Raw genomic sequence first — 14315 nt, forward strand, 5'->3', positions numbered from 1 at the left:
TAGTGGTGGGTTTACGCCTTTAATCCCAGCAAGAGGCAGAGGCAGGCAGATCTCTGAGTATGAGGCCAACCTGGTCTACAGCGTGAGTTCCTAGGCAGCCAGGGCCGCACAGAGAAACTATCTCAAAAAACAACAAATAGAATGTACCGTTGAGGGTCATGATGGCAGTACTTACAGTTTAGGGTTGAGATTTTACATTAATGCGCTAGTATTATGAGCTCAGCTACTGTAGGAATCTAAATAGGTGGACAGCATAAGGTACAAAGCCCCTCAAGAGACCTGAGTCAGCAATCTGAAGCGTAGTCAACTCTCGATAGCTTCCTCTTCTACACCTGTACATTAACCATAGACCAAAAGATATTTAAGCAAAGTTTCTGGCCATAATTATTTACATGTAGTTACATTAATTAAATCACCTCCGGGTAACATTAAAGGATACAAGAGGGGAAAAAAGGAAAACCTAAAAATGTGAATAAAAGGATAGATGTAGTTATAACACTATGCCATTATATATTAAGATGGCTGACCACCTTTTTATGGGCCTGCACTGATCCTATTGCAAAAGACAGAAGATAAATGAGGCTCTGAAGAACATGGGAATCACCCGAGGCTGGGTCTGTCCCTGTCCAGGCATGGAGAGCTCTGTACAAAGTGCCTCAAGGCCACTGGTCCACAGAACACACAATACAAGTACCACTAACTATGACCCAGAAGGCTGCTTCTGGTAAGAAAGACGTTCTGTGGTAAATCAGCCATTCCAGTGCCTATAATACAAATATCACCAAAAAAGGAGTACTTGGTACAGAAAGGGGAATAAATAGTTCTCTACTTGAGTATCTGCCTGTCTTTACAATAAGTTGTTTGAGCAAGCTATTCTAAGTGCACTTAAGACAGGCTCTCTTCATGGCTGAGTCCTTTAGTCAGAACAGTTTTCCGGGCTTCATGCTTTCCTAAGCAAGATGGGATTGGCCATTAGCCTGCTGCTCACCTTTACCAGGACTCAGCTTTCTGAGACTTCTAGGCAAAGAAAGAAAAAAAATCATGATTATCCACTGTGCTTGTAGCTCAGTGCACTTGCCTCACATGTGAGGCCCTAGGTTTGATAACCAGTACTGACAGAACTGAGCAGTTTGTCATTCACATGTGTGAGGCCCCTAGGCCCAATCCTAGACTTGGAAAAGGAGTTTAGGAAAGGAAGAAGAGGCACACACCAGAGGGTTAGTAGCACTGGGGTGTAAGTTTAGAGAAGCTTAACTTTCCTTAGGTCAAAAACCTTTTTGCCAGCTGCAAAGTCTTCCCTTAAGAGAAGAAAAGATTTTGCAGTTGACTTCAAGAGTTCTCCCTGAGCACCTTCTGACACTTCCACTAGAGCCTGAGCCTTACTACCAAAACAAACAAAAACCAGTTTTACAGGGATAAAGTACATTATCAAAATACTGTCTTCTTTGGGCACATGATGGCACATGCCTTTAATCCCATAATTTGGGAGGTAGAGGCAGGCAGATCTCTATGAGTTTAAGGCAATCCTGGTCTACAGAGCGAGTTCCAGGACGGCCAGGGCTACAAAGAGAAACCATGTCTTGAAAAATAAAACAAAAACCCCTTAAAATCAGCTGGTTACAGGATCTGTCAAAATAGCTTAGGGCTAAGCCCAATGACCTGAATTGAGCCCTGGGATCTATATGGTGAAAGGAGAACTGACTCCAGCAAGTTGTCCTTCAACTTCCAGAAGTGTGCCATTGCACTTGAGTGCAGACACGGAGTGAGGTCTTGCTAACTATATCCCAGAAGGCTGCTTTTGGTCAGAAGAAGTTCTGAGGTAAGTCAGACAGCCCAGTGCCTACAAGACAAATATCACCAAAGCCACTTGCCATGTGGGTCAGCATAGACAGCAGGGAGTAGATGAGGACAGCTCATAGCAGACTGTCTCTAAGACTGGCTCTCAGCATGACAGAATGCAGACATCATGAAGAAGCAGAGCAGCTGGCTCACTGCAGTGCACAAAGCCCACTTTCAGAAGGGATAAAAGCAGGGGAGAATAGCCATCAAGACCTTGTTAAAAGTTTTATTTTAAAAAAGCCCAAGTCCCTTAAATTTTCTACACTAGGCTTGGTCTGACTAATTCCCTGCAAAAAGGTGAAGGTCCATATAAGACCAAGTCTCACTTAGGCAAGTCCTACCTTATTGGCTGCCAATATTTGGGGATGGGTGACAGTCAAGTTCTGGATGGAAAATGTAGACTTCCAAATCCACGTTTTATCAACTTTCTCACAAGCAGTTCTTTGCCTGTTAAGATTTCTCAGAACCACAAAGTTTTAAGAGATACTGGGATAGCAACTTGAGGCTTGACATACATTGATCAGCACACACATTTCTTTTAGCATCTGGATTAAAAACGCCAGCCCTTCTGTTCCAAGATTGGAGTCTCTGGGCTTTTCCACTGTGACTCTGAATCAGGTTCTCCTTCCTCTAGATCTCAGGTGTTGAGGCCTGTGTCTGGATGCTTGAAGCAACACGTTTCCTTCACTTAGGAGCAGCAAGCCTGATTACACACCTGGACACTCTTGCCCCATCAAGGCGTGCAGTGGGTTTTTGAGCCTCCTCCTGAGGCAGGTTCTGGTGACATGCCCAAGAGGGCTGCTTCCCAGCCCTAGCTTTGGGCCAGTACTGTCCCTCGGTTTGGTTGCATAAGTTCACAAGCTCTCAGCTGGGGTTCTAGCAGATGGGGCTCAGCTAGGAACAAGCGAAACAGTGTTGACAATTCTTCTGAGAAGTCCTGAAGTGTAGAAAGGTTAAGAGAAAAGTAATTCTGGATGTTCTGTCCTAAATAAGCACCCACAGCCAGTTAAACACTGACAACCCAGCTATTTCATCTAATGTCTTCTATGCAAAACCGGATATAAGCCTCCATGACTGGTAAACTAAGGTTTTAAGATCCAGCTGGAAAAGTGGACTCTAACAGGAGGCAGAGGCTTTAAAATTTTCAAGGACAAAGTATTAATCTCATTTTATGGTTACAGTTTTGCTCTGGGTCACAAGAACATTTTAAATATAAGCCAAAATTTACTTTTTGAGTTTCAGATCCCCAATATTCACTGTGCAATGCTGCTTTCCAATTTTTGTCCTTCCTCCCTCTGTTTCTGAGAGTCCTGCAGAGTCACTCAGATCAAACCTAATACTTGGTCTCATGGTAGCCCTGAAAACACTCGGCAAAAACACATGTAGCTGCAGCCCACAACTAAAATCTCATTACCCAGCAAGTAGAAAGAATACCAAGTTTGTGGTTACCTTGAGCTACATAGGCAATCTTTAGGACAAATGAGACATATCTAACATTAAGACTCCTTACCCCTGGCCACTGTGCCTCATTAAGGCTGCCTAAGCAGGCTTCTATCTCCAGATGTCCCATGAGATCCTTTTCTACCAGCTCCCGGAGTAAGAACAGTAGCAGGTCCCACTGCAAAACACCACAGAGAAAGTCAAAAGTTGCCAGGATCATACAGTAGTCCTAACAGTAGATATGTCAAAGGACGGAGCTGGGGTTGGAGATATGGCTCAACAAGCTGTTATGAGCAATTCCAACACTCAGGAGGCAGAGGCTGAGGCAGGCAGATCTCTGAGTTTGAGGCCAGCCTGGTCTACAGAGTGAGCTCTAGCTATGTAGTGAGAGAAACAATATCTTGGAAACCACCCCCACATAATAAAAATAAATGGTTACAAACTAAATAAAATAAATGTTACAAATAAACATTGAAAAAACTAAAAGCTGTCCCAAGGAGGAAATTGAGAAAAAAGGAATCTGTTTGAACATGGATGAGGAAGAGAAAAGTAAAAGAAACATCAGTTATAAAATTTGGGGTAGGCAACTGGATAATGTTAATAACATGACTTGCAGAGATGAAGGGATTGATTGCTCAGCAAAATTCCTGATGTCCAAACATGGTGGCCTGTGTTGTGGGAGACTAGTAGCAAGGACCAGCTCTCCCATGTTCATACCTACCGGGCTGGCTCCCCCACAACTCCTGCAATGTATAAGGCTGCTTTTCTGGAGTACTGTAGATGGTTAGGGTAAGGGTCAGGTCTCTTACTCTCTTTCCAAGGGCCAGCTCTTCCTTGGATCCATGTTGTTTGAGTGTCTACCTGTAACCTTAGTGCTGGCGGGGCTAGATAGGAAAATCTTGGAAGCCAGCTAGTTTAACCAATTAGCGAGTTTCAGGTTCAGTAAGAACAATGCTCACTAACAAGTACACATACCACCCCCCAATATGACTGCAGGAGCTGGGCATGGCGGCTCATATTTGTAATCCTCACTTAGGGAGGCAGATGCAGGAAGAATGCTGTGAATTTGAGACCAACAGGGACTCAGAGTGAGATCATATTTGAAAATCCACACGCATGGACCTAGAGTGATGATGGCTCAGAGGTTGAGAATACTTGTTGCTCAGCAATTCAACTCTCAGTACCTCATGGTAGCTCATAGCCACCCTAGTTCTAGAGGATCCAACAGTGGTATATTCATGGTGCACATTCATGTGGGCAAAACATTTATATACATAAATCTAACTACCCCCTCAAGAAAAACTACAGGCACAAGGCCTCTGACTTACCTCTCTTGGCCTAGTATCTGCCAGAAGCCCTACATTTCTTGGGCTAAGTAGAAGCTGTAATGGAACTGGGCCCTGGAAGTCATCCTTCCACAAGGAAAGCAGCATGTGTAGAAGCCTGCGAGCATGCCCTCGCTCCAGCCTGTGCTGTGCTGGGGGCCCTAAGATGGGGATCTGGTCTGCAACTACAAGGAAGAAAGAGAAGGTAAGTTTTAAATGGAGGCAGAAGAGCATGTCCTATGCTCCAGCCTTGGGGTTGGGAATGTAGCACAAGGGGCTTGTTGGACAAGGAAGCGTACCTAGAAGGGAAGCCAGCTCAACAGAACACTTGGCCAGATGCTGCTCAGCCGTCGGGCACAGGAACTATGGGGAAAGGAGACATGAGCATCATTCTTACTGCTCTGAGGACTGTTCCTGAGCCATTGTGGCTCATGCCACATCTCACCTGCCGGCATCGCAGTGACTGGCCCAGCTGGTTTAGGAGCTGTTCCAGATGCTCTGGGGAAACTCCCTCCTCAGGGTCCCGAGGCCCGGCAGCCAGGGAGAGCACATCCTGTAGAGAGCAGTGATAAAACTTCATGCCAGAATGCCAGAAACTTGGTTTGGGATGGGAACCAGCCAATGGAGAGAGGCAGAAGGAAAACAGAGCCCAAGGGAGTGAAGCAACTGGGCCAAGATGTACATCTTATGGCTGAGGCTCAGGCAGTAACAGCACAGCTAGGATAAGCAATTATATGGACAATCCAGAGGGAAGTAGATGTAGTGGTAAGCCTGTAAACTGTGTGCTGCTAGAGAGCTCAGAAGATGTAACTCACTGAGACAAAACTACATAACCAATTCCCAGAGGATGTCTTCTCTCATGCTCCTCTGAGATCTCAAAATAGAAATCCTCTGCATATTGAGAAGCAGTCTAGCTTGATACCTTTTTCTCTCCTTCCCACAGTCCCCATCTATGGATACTGCTTTCTAATTTCTATTTTTTTAAAATTTATTTATTTATTATATGTAAGTACATTGTAGCTGTCTTCAGACACCCCAGAAGAGGGCATCAGATCTCATTACAGATGGTTGTAAGCCATCATGTGGTTGCTGGGATTTGAACTCGGGACCTTCGGAAGAGCAGTCGGTGCTTTTAACCACTGAGCCATCTCTCCAGCTCTCTATTTCTTTATTATAAGACCACTACTTTTTATAAGCAGGGCCAGATAGTATTTTGGCTCTTGGGAGTCACAAGGCCTAAATATTGTTCCAACTATTCATCTCTGCTTCAGTAGCACAAAAAAAGAGCCACAGATGATTTATAAACAAATGGATTAATAAAACTTCATGTACAAAAACAAACAGCAGCTTCATTTTGGATTGTGGCTGTTTGCTGATTCCTGCTCTATAAAATTAGTCTTTCTCTCTCTAGATACCAAGTGCTAATATGTAGAATTCACACTATCTTCTTATTTTAAGAAAGTCTCATTTAAGTTGCCCAGACTGGCCTATGATCCTCCTTCCTTAGCCTCCAAAATAACTGGGAATCCAGGCCTGCACCCAATTGAGGCCTAGCTTTTATTTACTTTTTAATCACATTAGAACTTATGGTCTGTGCTTGTGACTAGCATTATCCCCCACATGGACAAATAGTACAGAAACCATGTCCAGACCTTGACTGACTCTCAAAAACTTCCCCACTATGCAGCTATGTACTACCATGTGTATAAGATGCATTTAGTCAAAAATTTTAGCTTTGGCCTATTATGGTAACATATACCTTTACCTAGTTCTTGGGAGGCAAAGGCTGGTAGAACTCTTTGAGTTTGAGGTCAGCCTGGTATACATAGTTCTAGGCCAGCCAGACCTATATAATAGGACTCTGTTTCAAAAAACAAACAAACAAAAAACCCCAACCCTTTAGATATAACTTTTTGGATGATTCTAGAACAAAGGACTTAGGAAAACCATTCAATTCAGCTCTGATCTATGTGATCCCATTCAGTAAGGAAAGAAACAAACCAGCCAGACAACACACAAAGCTTCTATACAAATCCTGAAGCCAATGTGAAAAGAAGCAAGCAGCAGGGAGAGGGAGTGGGAAAGCCAAGGGAGTAGGGTAGCTGTGTACTTTTATCTCGGAGATGAGGTGGGAGGGGAGGGGAGCATGGTGCTCACAGGCTCGGGAGCAGCCCCTCCGCTCCACCCGGGCAGTTGGCTCAGGACCCTGGGCTCGTAGCATGCGACTCACGGCTGCTTTCACCTCCCTTCTAATCAGCGCTGCCAGGCAGAGGGAAAACAAGAATGGTGTCACTGGAATGTTTCTCTGCATGGGCTTGTCATGACAACCCACACCTTTCACTGGTTTTAAGTGGCTCACCTAATCTCCCACAAACTGTTCAATACCCTGCCTGTCCATCTTTAAAAACTTGGTTCAGTCACTCCTTTCCTAGACCTCACCTGTGATGTTGGCTGACAACCAAGAGCAGGCTTTCTCTGTTGCAAGCCCCACAGCAATGTTCTCTGCACTGCTTAGAACCTGTGGCACAGAAGGACTGCTGAGTCAGGGACTTGGGAAGGCAGGTAGTATAACATCGGATTCTATAGTCCAGGACCCACCCTACAACAGCCTCACTCAGGTGCATGTGTACACATATGTGTTCATGCATGCCTGCCTACTGGACTGCTAGCTGCAGGGGTCCTTCCTACGTACAGCAGCTGGAGTCTCCTCTGGTAACAGTGCTCGCACAGCGGTGGGGCTCTTCCTCTGGCAGAACCTAAAAAAGGACAGAAGAGGGGTCAATGTCTGGATATTGTAGACTGACTCACAAAGGTAAATTCTTAAGCGCAGCAGGCCTATGAACTGGAAACTCAACTGAGAAGGAAGTACTGTTCATTCTCCCCACATCTGCTGGAGAAAGGAGAAACCCACCCACGAGAGCCTTACATTACAGACTTTCCAATTCAATATCTGGACTCCATGCCCAAAGACAGAATCCTTCAGAAAAGGGGAACAGAGCAAAATTGGGGAGGAAGGAACAGAAATGGAGCAAATGGGATGTGAAAGAGGCAAAAAAGAACAGGAAAAAAAAATCAAAAGGAAGCTGTGTGTGCTGGCTCATGCCTGTAATCTCAGTACTTGGAAGTTTGAGGTCAGCCTAGACTCCAGAGTGGGACCCAGTCTTAACAAAATGTTAACAAAACCAAGAGGAGACTTCAGGAAATGAGAAGGTTCAAATAGATTGACAGTTCTTACTCCCGCCCCTGGGTCAATGCTTGGGCCCCATGGGGGCAAAGTTGAGAACACAAGAATTCCAACAGCTGTGCTGGATCGCCCCCTTCCTGTCCCCGTGTCACCAGCTGCTCCTGAAGAAGTGATTCTGCTTGATGCACCAAATCTGCTACCAGTGTCGCCCTGTAGCAGGGAGAGCAAGGTTTGGGGCAGTTAGGAGAGTTAAGAGGAAAGGGCTGCAAATGGAAGGAGATTTGGTCGGAATGTCCTTCAAAGGATGTAAGAAATTTCAGCCTCCTTGTCTCCCCCCCCACCCCCACCCCTCAGATGACTTTGCTCAGTTTGACAACAGGTTAAAGTTTAAAGGGAAAAGATGAAGGAGGCTGAGACTAGGATTCTTACTCCACTCTTACTTGATGTGTTTGACACAGTTTGATCCAATTCTTTCAGCCACAAATTCTACAGTTCTGCGTAGGGAGGGTGGCTGATTGTGGAAAAAGGCCTCAGCAAGTTGAGCCTGGCAGGAGTTGGAGGCAGGTGTAGTAGTACCATGAGGGCTCCCTTCTGCCTCCCTCACCAATTTGCCTCCATTTCCCTATCTTTTGCCTTTACCTGCAACCCCTGGCTGGTCTTGAGAGGCAGGGTTCCCAGGCTGGTGGTGGTAGTGGGAGTGATTTTCCTCACAAAGCCTCCACTCCGCCCACTGCTTCCTGAAACCCAGGAAGCAAGCAATTTCCGGAGCTCTCCTGTAGAGGAGTTGAAGTTCTTAATTCCAAAATGATCTCCCTTTTCTCCCCAAACATCATGACCTTTGTGGAGTAAAGAAGATGAAGTACCCAGAGAGTCTAAAGACAGAACAGCATGCTGACGAGTCAGATCCTTGTGGGTGTCCATGACAGGCCAGGCCATGGACCATAAGGGGAGACAGAGACGCTTACCAATGTAGGGGCAGCAGGTGTATAGCAGTTGCTGGTCCACAACAGGCACACTGTCCTGGGGAGAACAGGCAAGGTTGGAAGGAGAAGGCAGGCAGTCTCCCTTCCTTCCCAAATGTGCAGAAATAGAGTCGAGAAGATGAATCATCTTAAGTCTTTCCTAGCTTGTCTCCTGCTGGGTCTTTTATCTCTTCAGCTCATTTATCTGGTGTGACACTCACCAAACCATGCTCTGAAGCAGCTGTATCTACCTCAAAGGCCTGACCATCTTCTAGAAAGAATAAGTCCTCAGGAACTGTAGGTATCTGGTAAGAGAGGAAGGTAGTCAGAACACTATTGGCACTCTAAGATTTGCCATAGTTTCTAAATCTATTGGGGATCTGGGTCAAGCCAGTTGTCTTCTGAAGCCATAGCAATACCCATCCCTCTCAGACTCTAAAAGCTCTGTAGGCTGCCATGGCAGCCATCTACTACCCTGTCTAGGCCATCCACCTGCACACCTGGAAAAGCCAGCCCAGGACAGCAAGCAGCAGCAGCTTGTTCAGGAAGCACATCTCTCCTTCATTCTCCTTTGATAAGACCAAACTCCTAAAAGGTAAACGGAGGATGTGAGCAGACTTATGCCAAGGACAGATGGCAGTAAACAAAAGCTATTACTAGGAAGGGAGTTCTCAAAAGCAGACCTAAGTCACACTACTGTTGGGAACTCAGTGAGACTTGCACCTTAACATCCTTTTGGCTAGGCCATACGATAAAGGGGAGGGCTGTGGGAATGGAAGACAATTGTCACAGTTCTGCCTCTCTGAGGCTGTCATAGCTGGGGAACCACATAGAAGCAGAGACTTCTAGGCCCACTTTATAAATAGCAAGGCTATGCAAATAAGTCATGTTCTACTCACCGATGTAAGTGCAGCAGGAGAGTAAAGACACTCCGGTAATAGTCCAGCAAGGGGACAATGTGGTCAGCAAAAGAGAGGAATTCCACCAGCCAGGGCACAGTGAGCACTGCCCGACGAGCCCACAACCCCTGCTGCAGCAGAGCCCGTATATCCAGAACAGGAGGGACCTGGGAAAACCAGGATTCTATGAATGAGCAGTCTCTTAAAGGGGGGCTGGCTGACACCTTCTAACCCGCCAGGGTTCTAGACTAGCTAAGGAAACCAGTCAGCCCCCACATTTTTTCTGGTCTACCCAACTCTTCCTTACCCAGATCTTCCACATGCTCACCTGGCTCCTGAGGGCCAGTATAGAGTCCTGAAGCTCACGGGTTGGGGGTGGTTCATGTCCCCGGTATGGCAGGAAAGCCACAAAGCCCAGAAATTTAGCCAAAAGTCTAAGACTAAGAAGCACTACAGCGAATTGCCTCCGTTCACCCTGCATGAGGAATCAAGTCAAACAATGTCCTTTGCATAAATCTTCTGGAACAAACATACATCCTTTCCCACTTGGATCAGACCCCATTATCTCCCTCTGTTTTCTAACCTGCCAGTCCACGTCTGACTCCCCATCTTCATCACCAGGCTCATGCTGAGGCAGGCGAAGGCCATTGAGCTCCCGAATCTTTAAACTTAAACTATCCATGAGATGCTGATTAAAATGGAAGCTTGAGTGGAAAAAGGGCAAAAGACAAAACAAAGAAGGCACTGAAATAGGTAAAAAGAACCAGTGTTTAAAGGAGATGCCTCAGACAAAAAAACTCCTAAGAAGGATGAAGAGAAAGGACAATGAAAATTACCTACATGGGCAAAAGAATGAAACAAAAGAGGAACTATAAATGGGAGGAGCTAGAAATAACTTCCAGACATGTCCAACCTGAGGCTCAGGCAAAGGAGAATGGTTTGCCCATTGGGAAAACCAAACCTTTCTTGGCCTCTGTTTCTCTCCCAGTGAGATACAGGAGATCCTTACCTGCTGGCACTCATGATGAAATCCCTGAAGAAGCCTTGACAGCCTGGGAAGGTTGGGGGTGGGCAGGGTCCTCCACTGCTCTGAGGGGCTATAAGGCGTTCTTGGAGCTGCCGCAACCGTCCTAGCTTGTCAGCTCCTAGCATATTCAATACATCTGGAGCTTCACCCAGAACAGATCCCCCAGCACCGCCAGGGCTCTGACACATCTGAGATGTCCGAAGGGAGGAGAGAGATGAAAAACCCATAAGAGAAAGACTAACAAAATACTGAGAAAGTGGGCTTGGGATATAGCTTAGTGTAGAACACCTGCCCAGCATGAGCAAAACCCTGCATCTGAAAGAAAGCAATGAGCACTCCAGAGGGTTTGTCTTCTGATTCGGAAGGTGAAGAGATGAAAACTGCAAGGTAAGCACTGTTTGCCTCAGGTCACTAGTACAAGGGTTTCAAGATTCCCTGATTACTAAGCTCTCCTTGTATCATAGCGCAAGTCAAGGAAGGGATGGTGGTGAGAGGCTACGTAAGGGCATGGAGTCCAAGGCAGGTGAGAGAAGTCAGCGAACACTTGCCCACCAAGTTTGAATGACGTTTAAGTTTGTAAAAAGAATCTACTAGGTTGTCTGTCTGACCCTTGAGTACCAGCCTTTATTTAGCTGCCCACATCTTTTGGCTACCACTGCAGTTATTACCTGGAGAAGCTGTTTTTGGAAAAGGCGGACAAAGTGGCTATGGCTGCAGGCTGCTGAAAGTTGACCCATCATGGCTCTGAGGAGAAAGAGTCAGACACAGTGTGGGAAGGATACAAGTGATGTATTCTGGCTGTTTACCAAAGACATGAATAACCCCTTTGCCAGGAAGCCTACACAGAAGAAGCTAAGAAACATCCGTTTCCTTCACCACCGAGACTCCTCCAGACTAGACAGACTTAACCCACTAAGAAATGCCCTTTCACATCTTCAGGTCATGCTCATTGCCAGTGAACATCACTAACAGTGTAAGAGGGAGATAAGGACAGGAGACTTGTTTGACAGCCTGGTCATCTACCTATGCAGTGTGAGCTATGAGCTTTGTCCTTTCCTAAGCTTTTGCCATTACAGAACAAGTACAGGGCATCTCTGGTACTGAGAAGCTAGAAAGATAAATCCCTTTTGATCTAGGTCGAGTTACTAATAACTGGAGACTGAGGAAGAGATGGATGGAAAGAGGGAAACCCTTCCCGACAAACACCCTACATATTCCTGGGTTGCTGCTCATTGTCAGAGCAAGGACAGAACTGAGCAGGGGCAGAGCACCCACCTGATCCTGCTACCCAAGCCCTTCTCAAAATCCCAGCTGGGTTCCTCATGGTGATCTTCCCACTCTCGAAGTACCTCATAGAACACATCCCTGAAAGATATGGAAGCTTCATCAGTTGATTCCCAATTGCCTACACTCACTTCCCAGAGCACTTTCCCTTGCTTGGAAGGTTTAAGATAAGCCTGCCCACAGCGCCAGTCTTTAACCCCCATAGCTCTCTTACGTGATAGTAATGTTACCCAGCAGCAGCACATCACAAGCGTGTGTGGACTCGAAACAGAATGAAGCCAATAGGCTTTATGCTGATTCCCAGCAAAGGGTCTGAACAGCAGTGACCCACCCCTTTCAGTGCCTAACTGCTAATTCTAGGAAAGAAGATAATTGTTTATGCCCTCCTCATCAGGACCCTTTTCTTTTCACCTCTGTTTTTTAAAAGTATGAAAGGCTCGGTCACTGGAGAAGTTGGCACGATTGTCAGTCTCTGGCTGAAAGGAGACAGCTTGAGCAGAGGGTGGCATCATGAGGGAGACCTAGAACATGGCAACAATATTAGGAAACAAGACCTGTCGGATCGTGTTAAAAGACTTTATTCCTTCCTTATTCTTGCCCAGGGTTAGCCCACCTGACAGCACCATGAAAACTGTCTGAATCTGCAGAACATCTAGCTGCTTGGTACCTCAGTGGGTCACCTACCTTGGCAACACTGCCTTCATAAGCAGCTCGAAGGCGGCCCTGCAGAGCCGGTGAGAAGCACAGCAGCCGCTCATTCTCAGCCAGCAGCTTCAAGGTCCCTTTATCCAGGTAGGAGAGAACCCTGCAAAGACAGGTGCACACAGGACTGAGACCGGCACGCAGGCTGCAAACACAAAGTACATTTGAGGCATAAGACAGGTGTTTAAGCCTAGCTATGTATGGCAAGGTCATGGGCTAAGAATCAAGATGATGAAGGTAAAGAGTGAAGACATGAAACTTCATGGAGCTGAGAGCAAGACAGCAGGAACATGAGCCATGAACAGTAAGATCAGCTGCCATGTGTTGTTGTCGTTATTATTTCTTGTATTATTATTATTATTATTATTATTATTATTTCTTGTGGTATACAGGGCTCTCTCTATGACCAGTATGCACTCCAGTGATCACTCCAGTGATCTATATACTTAGGCCCTTTTGCATTTATTATTTAGGACTACAGCTCAATAAGTTTCAAAGTCTGGCTTTGAATTTCCTGCAGCCTGGCCGGGTCTTTAAACTTGCAATCCTTGTTTAGCACCAAACCCAGCTATTTAAGTTTTTAGAGGATAAACTCATAGTCTTGATACAAAATTAAATGTTACAGATGGGCCAGGAATGCATGCCTTTATTCCAGAACTTGAGAGGCACAGGCTGGCAAATCGATGCAGGTTTGAGGCCAGCTTGTTCTACATAGGGAGTTCAAGGCCAGCACGGGCTACAAAGTATCACCCTGAATCAAAACAAACAAAACAAATCAAAAAAACACCACAGTCCCCTTCCTCTCAACAAAAGGTTACAGGTGGGAAGGTCTAGGACAATGTATCTATTAAGCAAAGGCATTCATGCTACGAAGCTAGAAACAAACAGATAATATGACCTAAATGCCTCAGCTATAAAAACTCACTGAAACTGATGCTCCAAAACTTGTACTGCAAAGAAGACGCAATCATGGATGCTCCGAAACAGGGGAGTTTCCAGGGAATCTAGGCCAATAATATTCGGTTAGTTAGGAACTATCTCACCTGCAAACATCATTTCTCAAAATTAGACTTTCTTACTGACCTAGGGCACCCTGACTTGATTCAAGGTCACTGTCCTTGGTGGCCACCATTCTCCGGGCAGTAAGGAGCTGAAGGACGAAGAAAAGCTCCAAGAAAAGGTTTGGTACTAGGTTCTCTGGATATAAAGAGAAACGCCATATCATTGCGCAACACTGACAACCAGGCCCGGTTCTGTGCCTCATCCATTCTCTTACTCTGAGGTTTGCAAGCATATCCACAGCAGCTCCCTTTGCGCTCACTCACCAGCAATGCATGAGGAGTAGATAAGGGCTACCAGCTCGAGGCGCTGTGGAGAAGACACTCGGGCTGGGTCCGCAGGCTCTGCTGTGAGGCTTCCTGTCCTGCTGGGAACGGGAGACCCCGATTCTAGGACGGGACAGGCTGGGGTAGGTGACTGCTGGAGCTGCTTGGAGCTATGTGAACAGGAGAGATGTCATGATTACTCAGCCTGGCTTTCCAGTGACATTCACATTCAGGTTCTGCCAGAGAAGACATCAACAGCCCAAGAAGCAAAACCAGAATCCCGAAGGGAGAAATCAAGTTCAGGAAAAAAAAAAATCCCTGCAAGTCC

The 14315-nt window shown here is 46.1% G+C and overlaps 1 protein-coding gene across 5 annotated transcripts in view; it reads right to left on the reverse strand.

The window, feature by feature from the left end:
• Cdan1 (codanin 1) overlaps nt 1-14315 on the reverse strand; it is a 15616-nt gene continuing 1301 nt past the window's right edge. For 4 of the 5 annotated variants that reach the window (XM_031371588.1, XM_031371587.1, XM_031371586.1 and 1 more), the window contains 25 exons: nt 13988-14157; nt 13746-13859; nt 13588-13666; nt 12645-12765; nt 12372-12481; nt 11952-12041; nt 11345-11420; nt 10659-10864; nt 10233-10353; nt 9978-10124; nt 9650-9816; nt 9251-9338; nt 8972-9055; nt 8754-8808; nt 8428-8561; nt 8229-8332; nt 7840-7998; nt 7297-7360; nt 7044-7122; nt 6715-6863; nt 5050-5157; nt 4904-4967; nt 4608-4789; nt 3350-3457; nt 2051-2776 (listed from right to left, as the gene is read on the reverse strand). In XM_031371588.1, the coding sequence (XP_031227448.1) occupies nt 2651-2776; nt 3350-3457; nt 4608-4789; nt 4904-4967; nt 5050-5157; nt 6715-6863; nt 7044-7122; nt 7297-7360; nt 7840-7998; nt 8229-8332; nt 8428-8561; nt 8754-8808; nt 8972-9055; nt 9251-9338; nt 9650-9816; nt 9978-10124; nt 10233-10353; nt 10659-10864; nt 11345-11420; nt 11952-12041; nt 12372-12481; nt 12645-12765; nt 13588-13666; nt 13746-13859; nt 13988-14157 (2905 nt within the window). In that variant the 3' untranslated portion in view covers nt 2051-2650. Of the gene's footprint in view, nt 333-2050; nt 2777-3349; nt 3458-4607; nt 4790-4903; nt 4968-5049; nt 5158-6714; nt 6864-7043; nt 7123-7296; nt 7361-7839; nt 7999-8228; nt 8333-8427; nt 8562-8753; nt 8809-8971; nt 9056-9250; nt 9339-9649; nt 9817-9977; nt 10125-10232; nt 10354-10658; nt 10865-11344; nt 11421-11951; nt 12042-12371; nt 12482-12644; nt 12766-13587; nt 13667-13745; nt 13860-13987; nt 14158-14315 lie in introns of those variants that run through there. The other variant, XR_004118806.1, reaches the window with a different exon arrangement.

This window comes from Mastomys coucha, unplaced genomic scaffold (assembly GCF_008632895.1).
Source record: "Mastomys coucha isolate ucsf_1 unplaced genomic scaffold, UCSF_Mcou_1 pScaffold15, whole genome shotgun sequence".
NCBI lineage: Eukaryota > Metazoa > Chordata > Mammalia > Rodentia > Muridae > Mastomys > Mastomys coucha.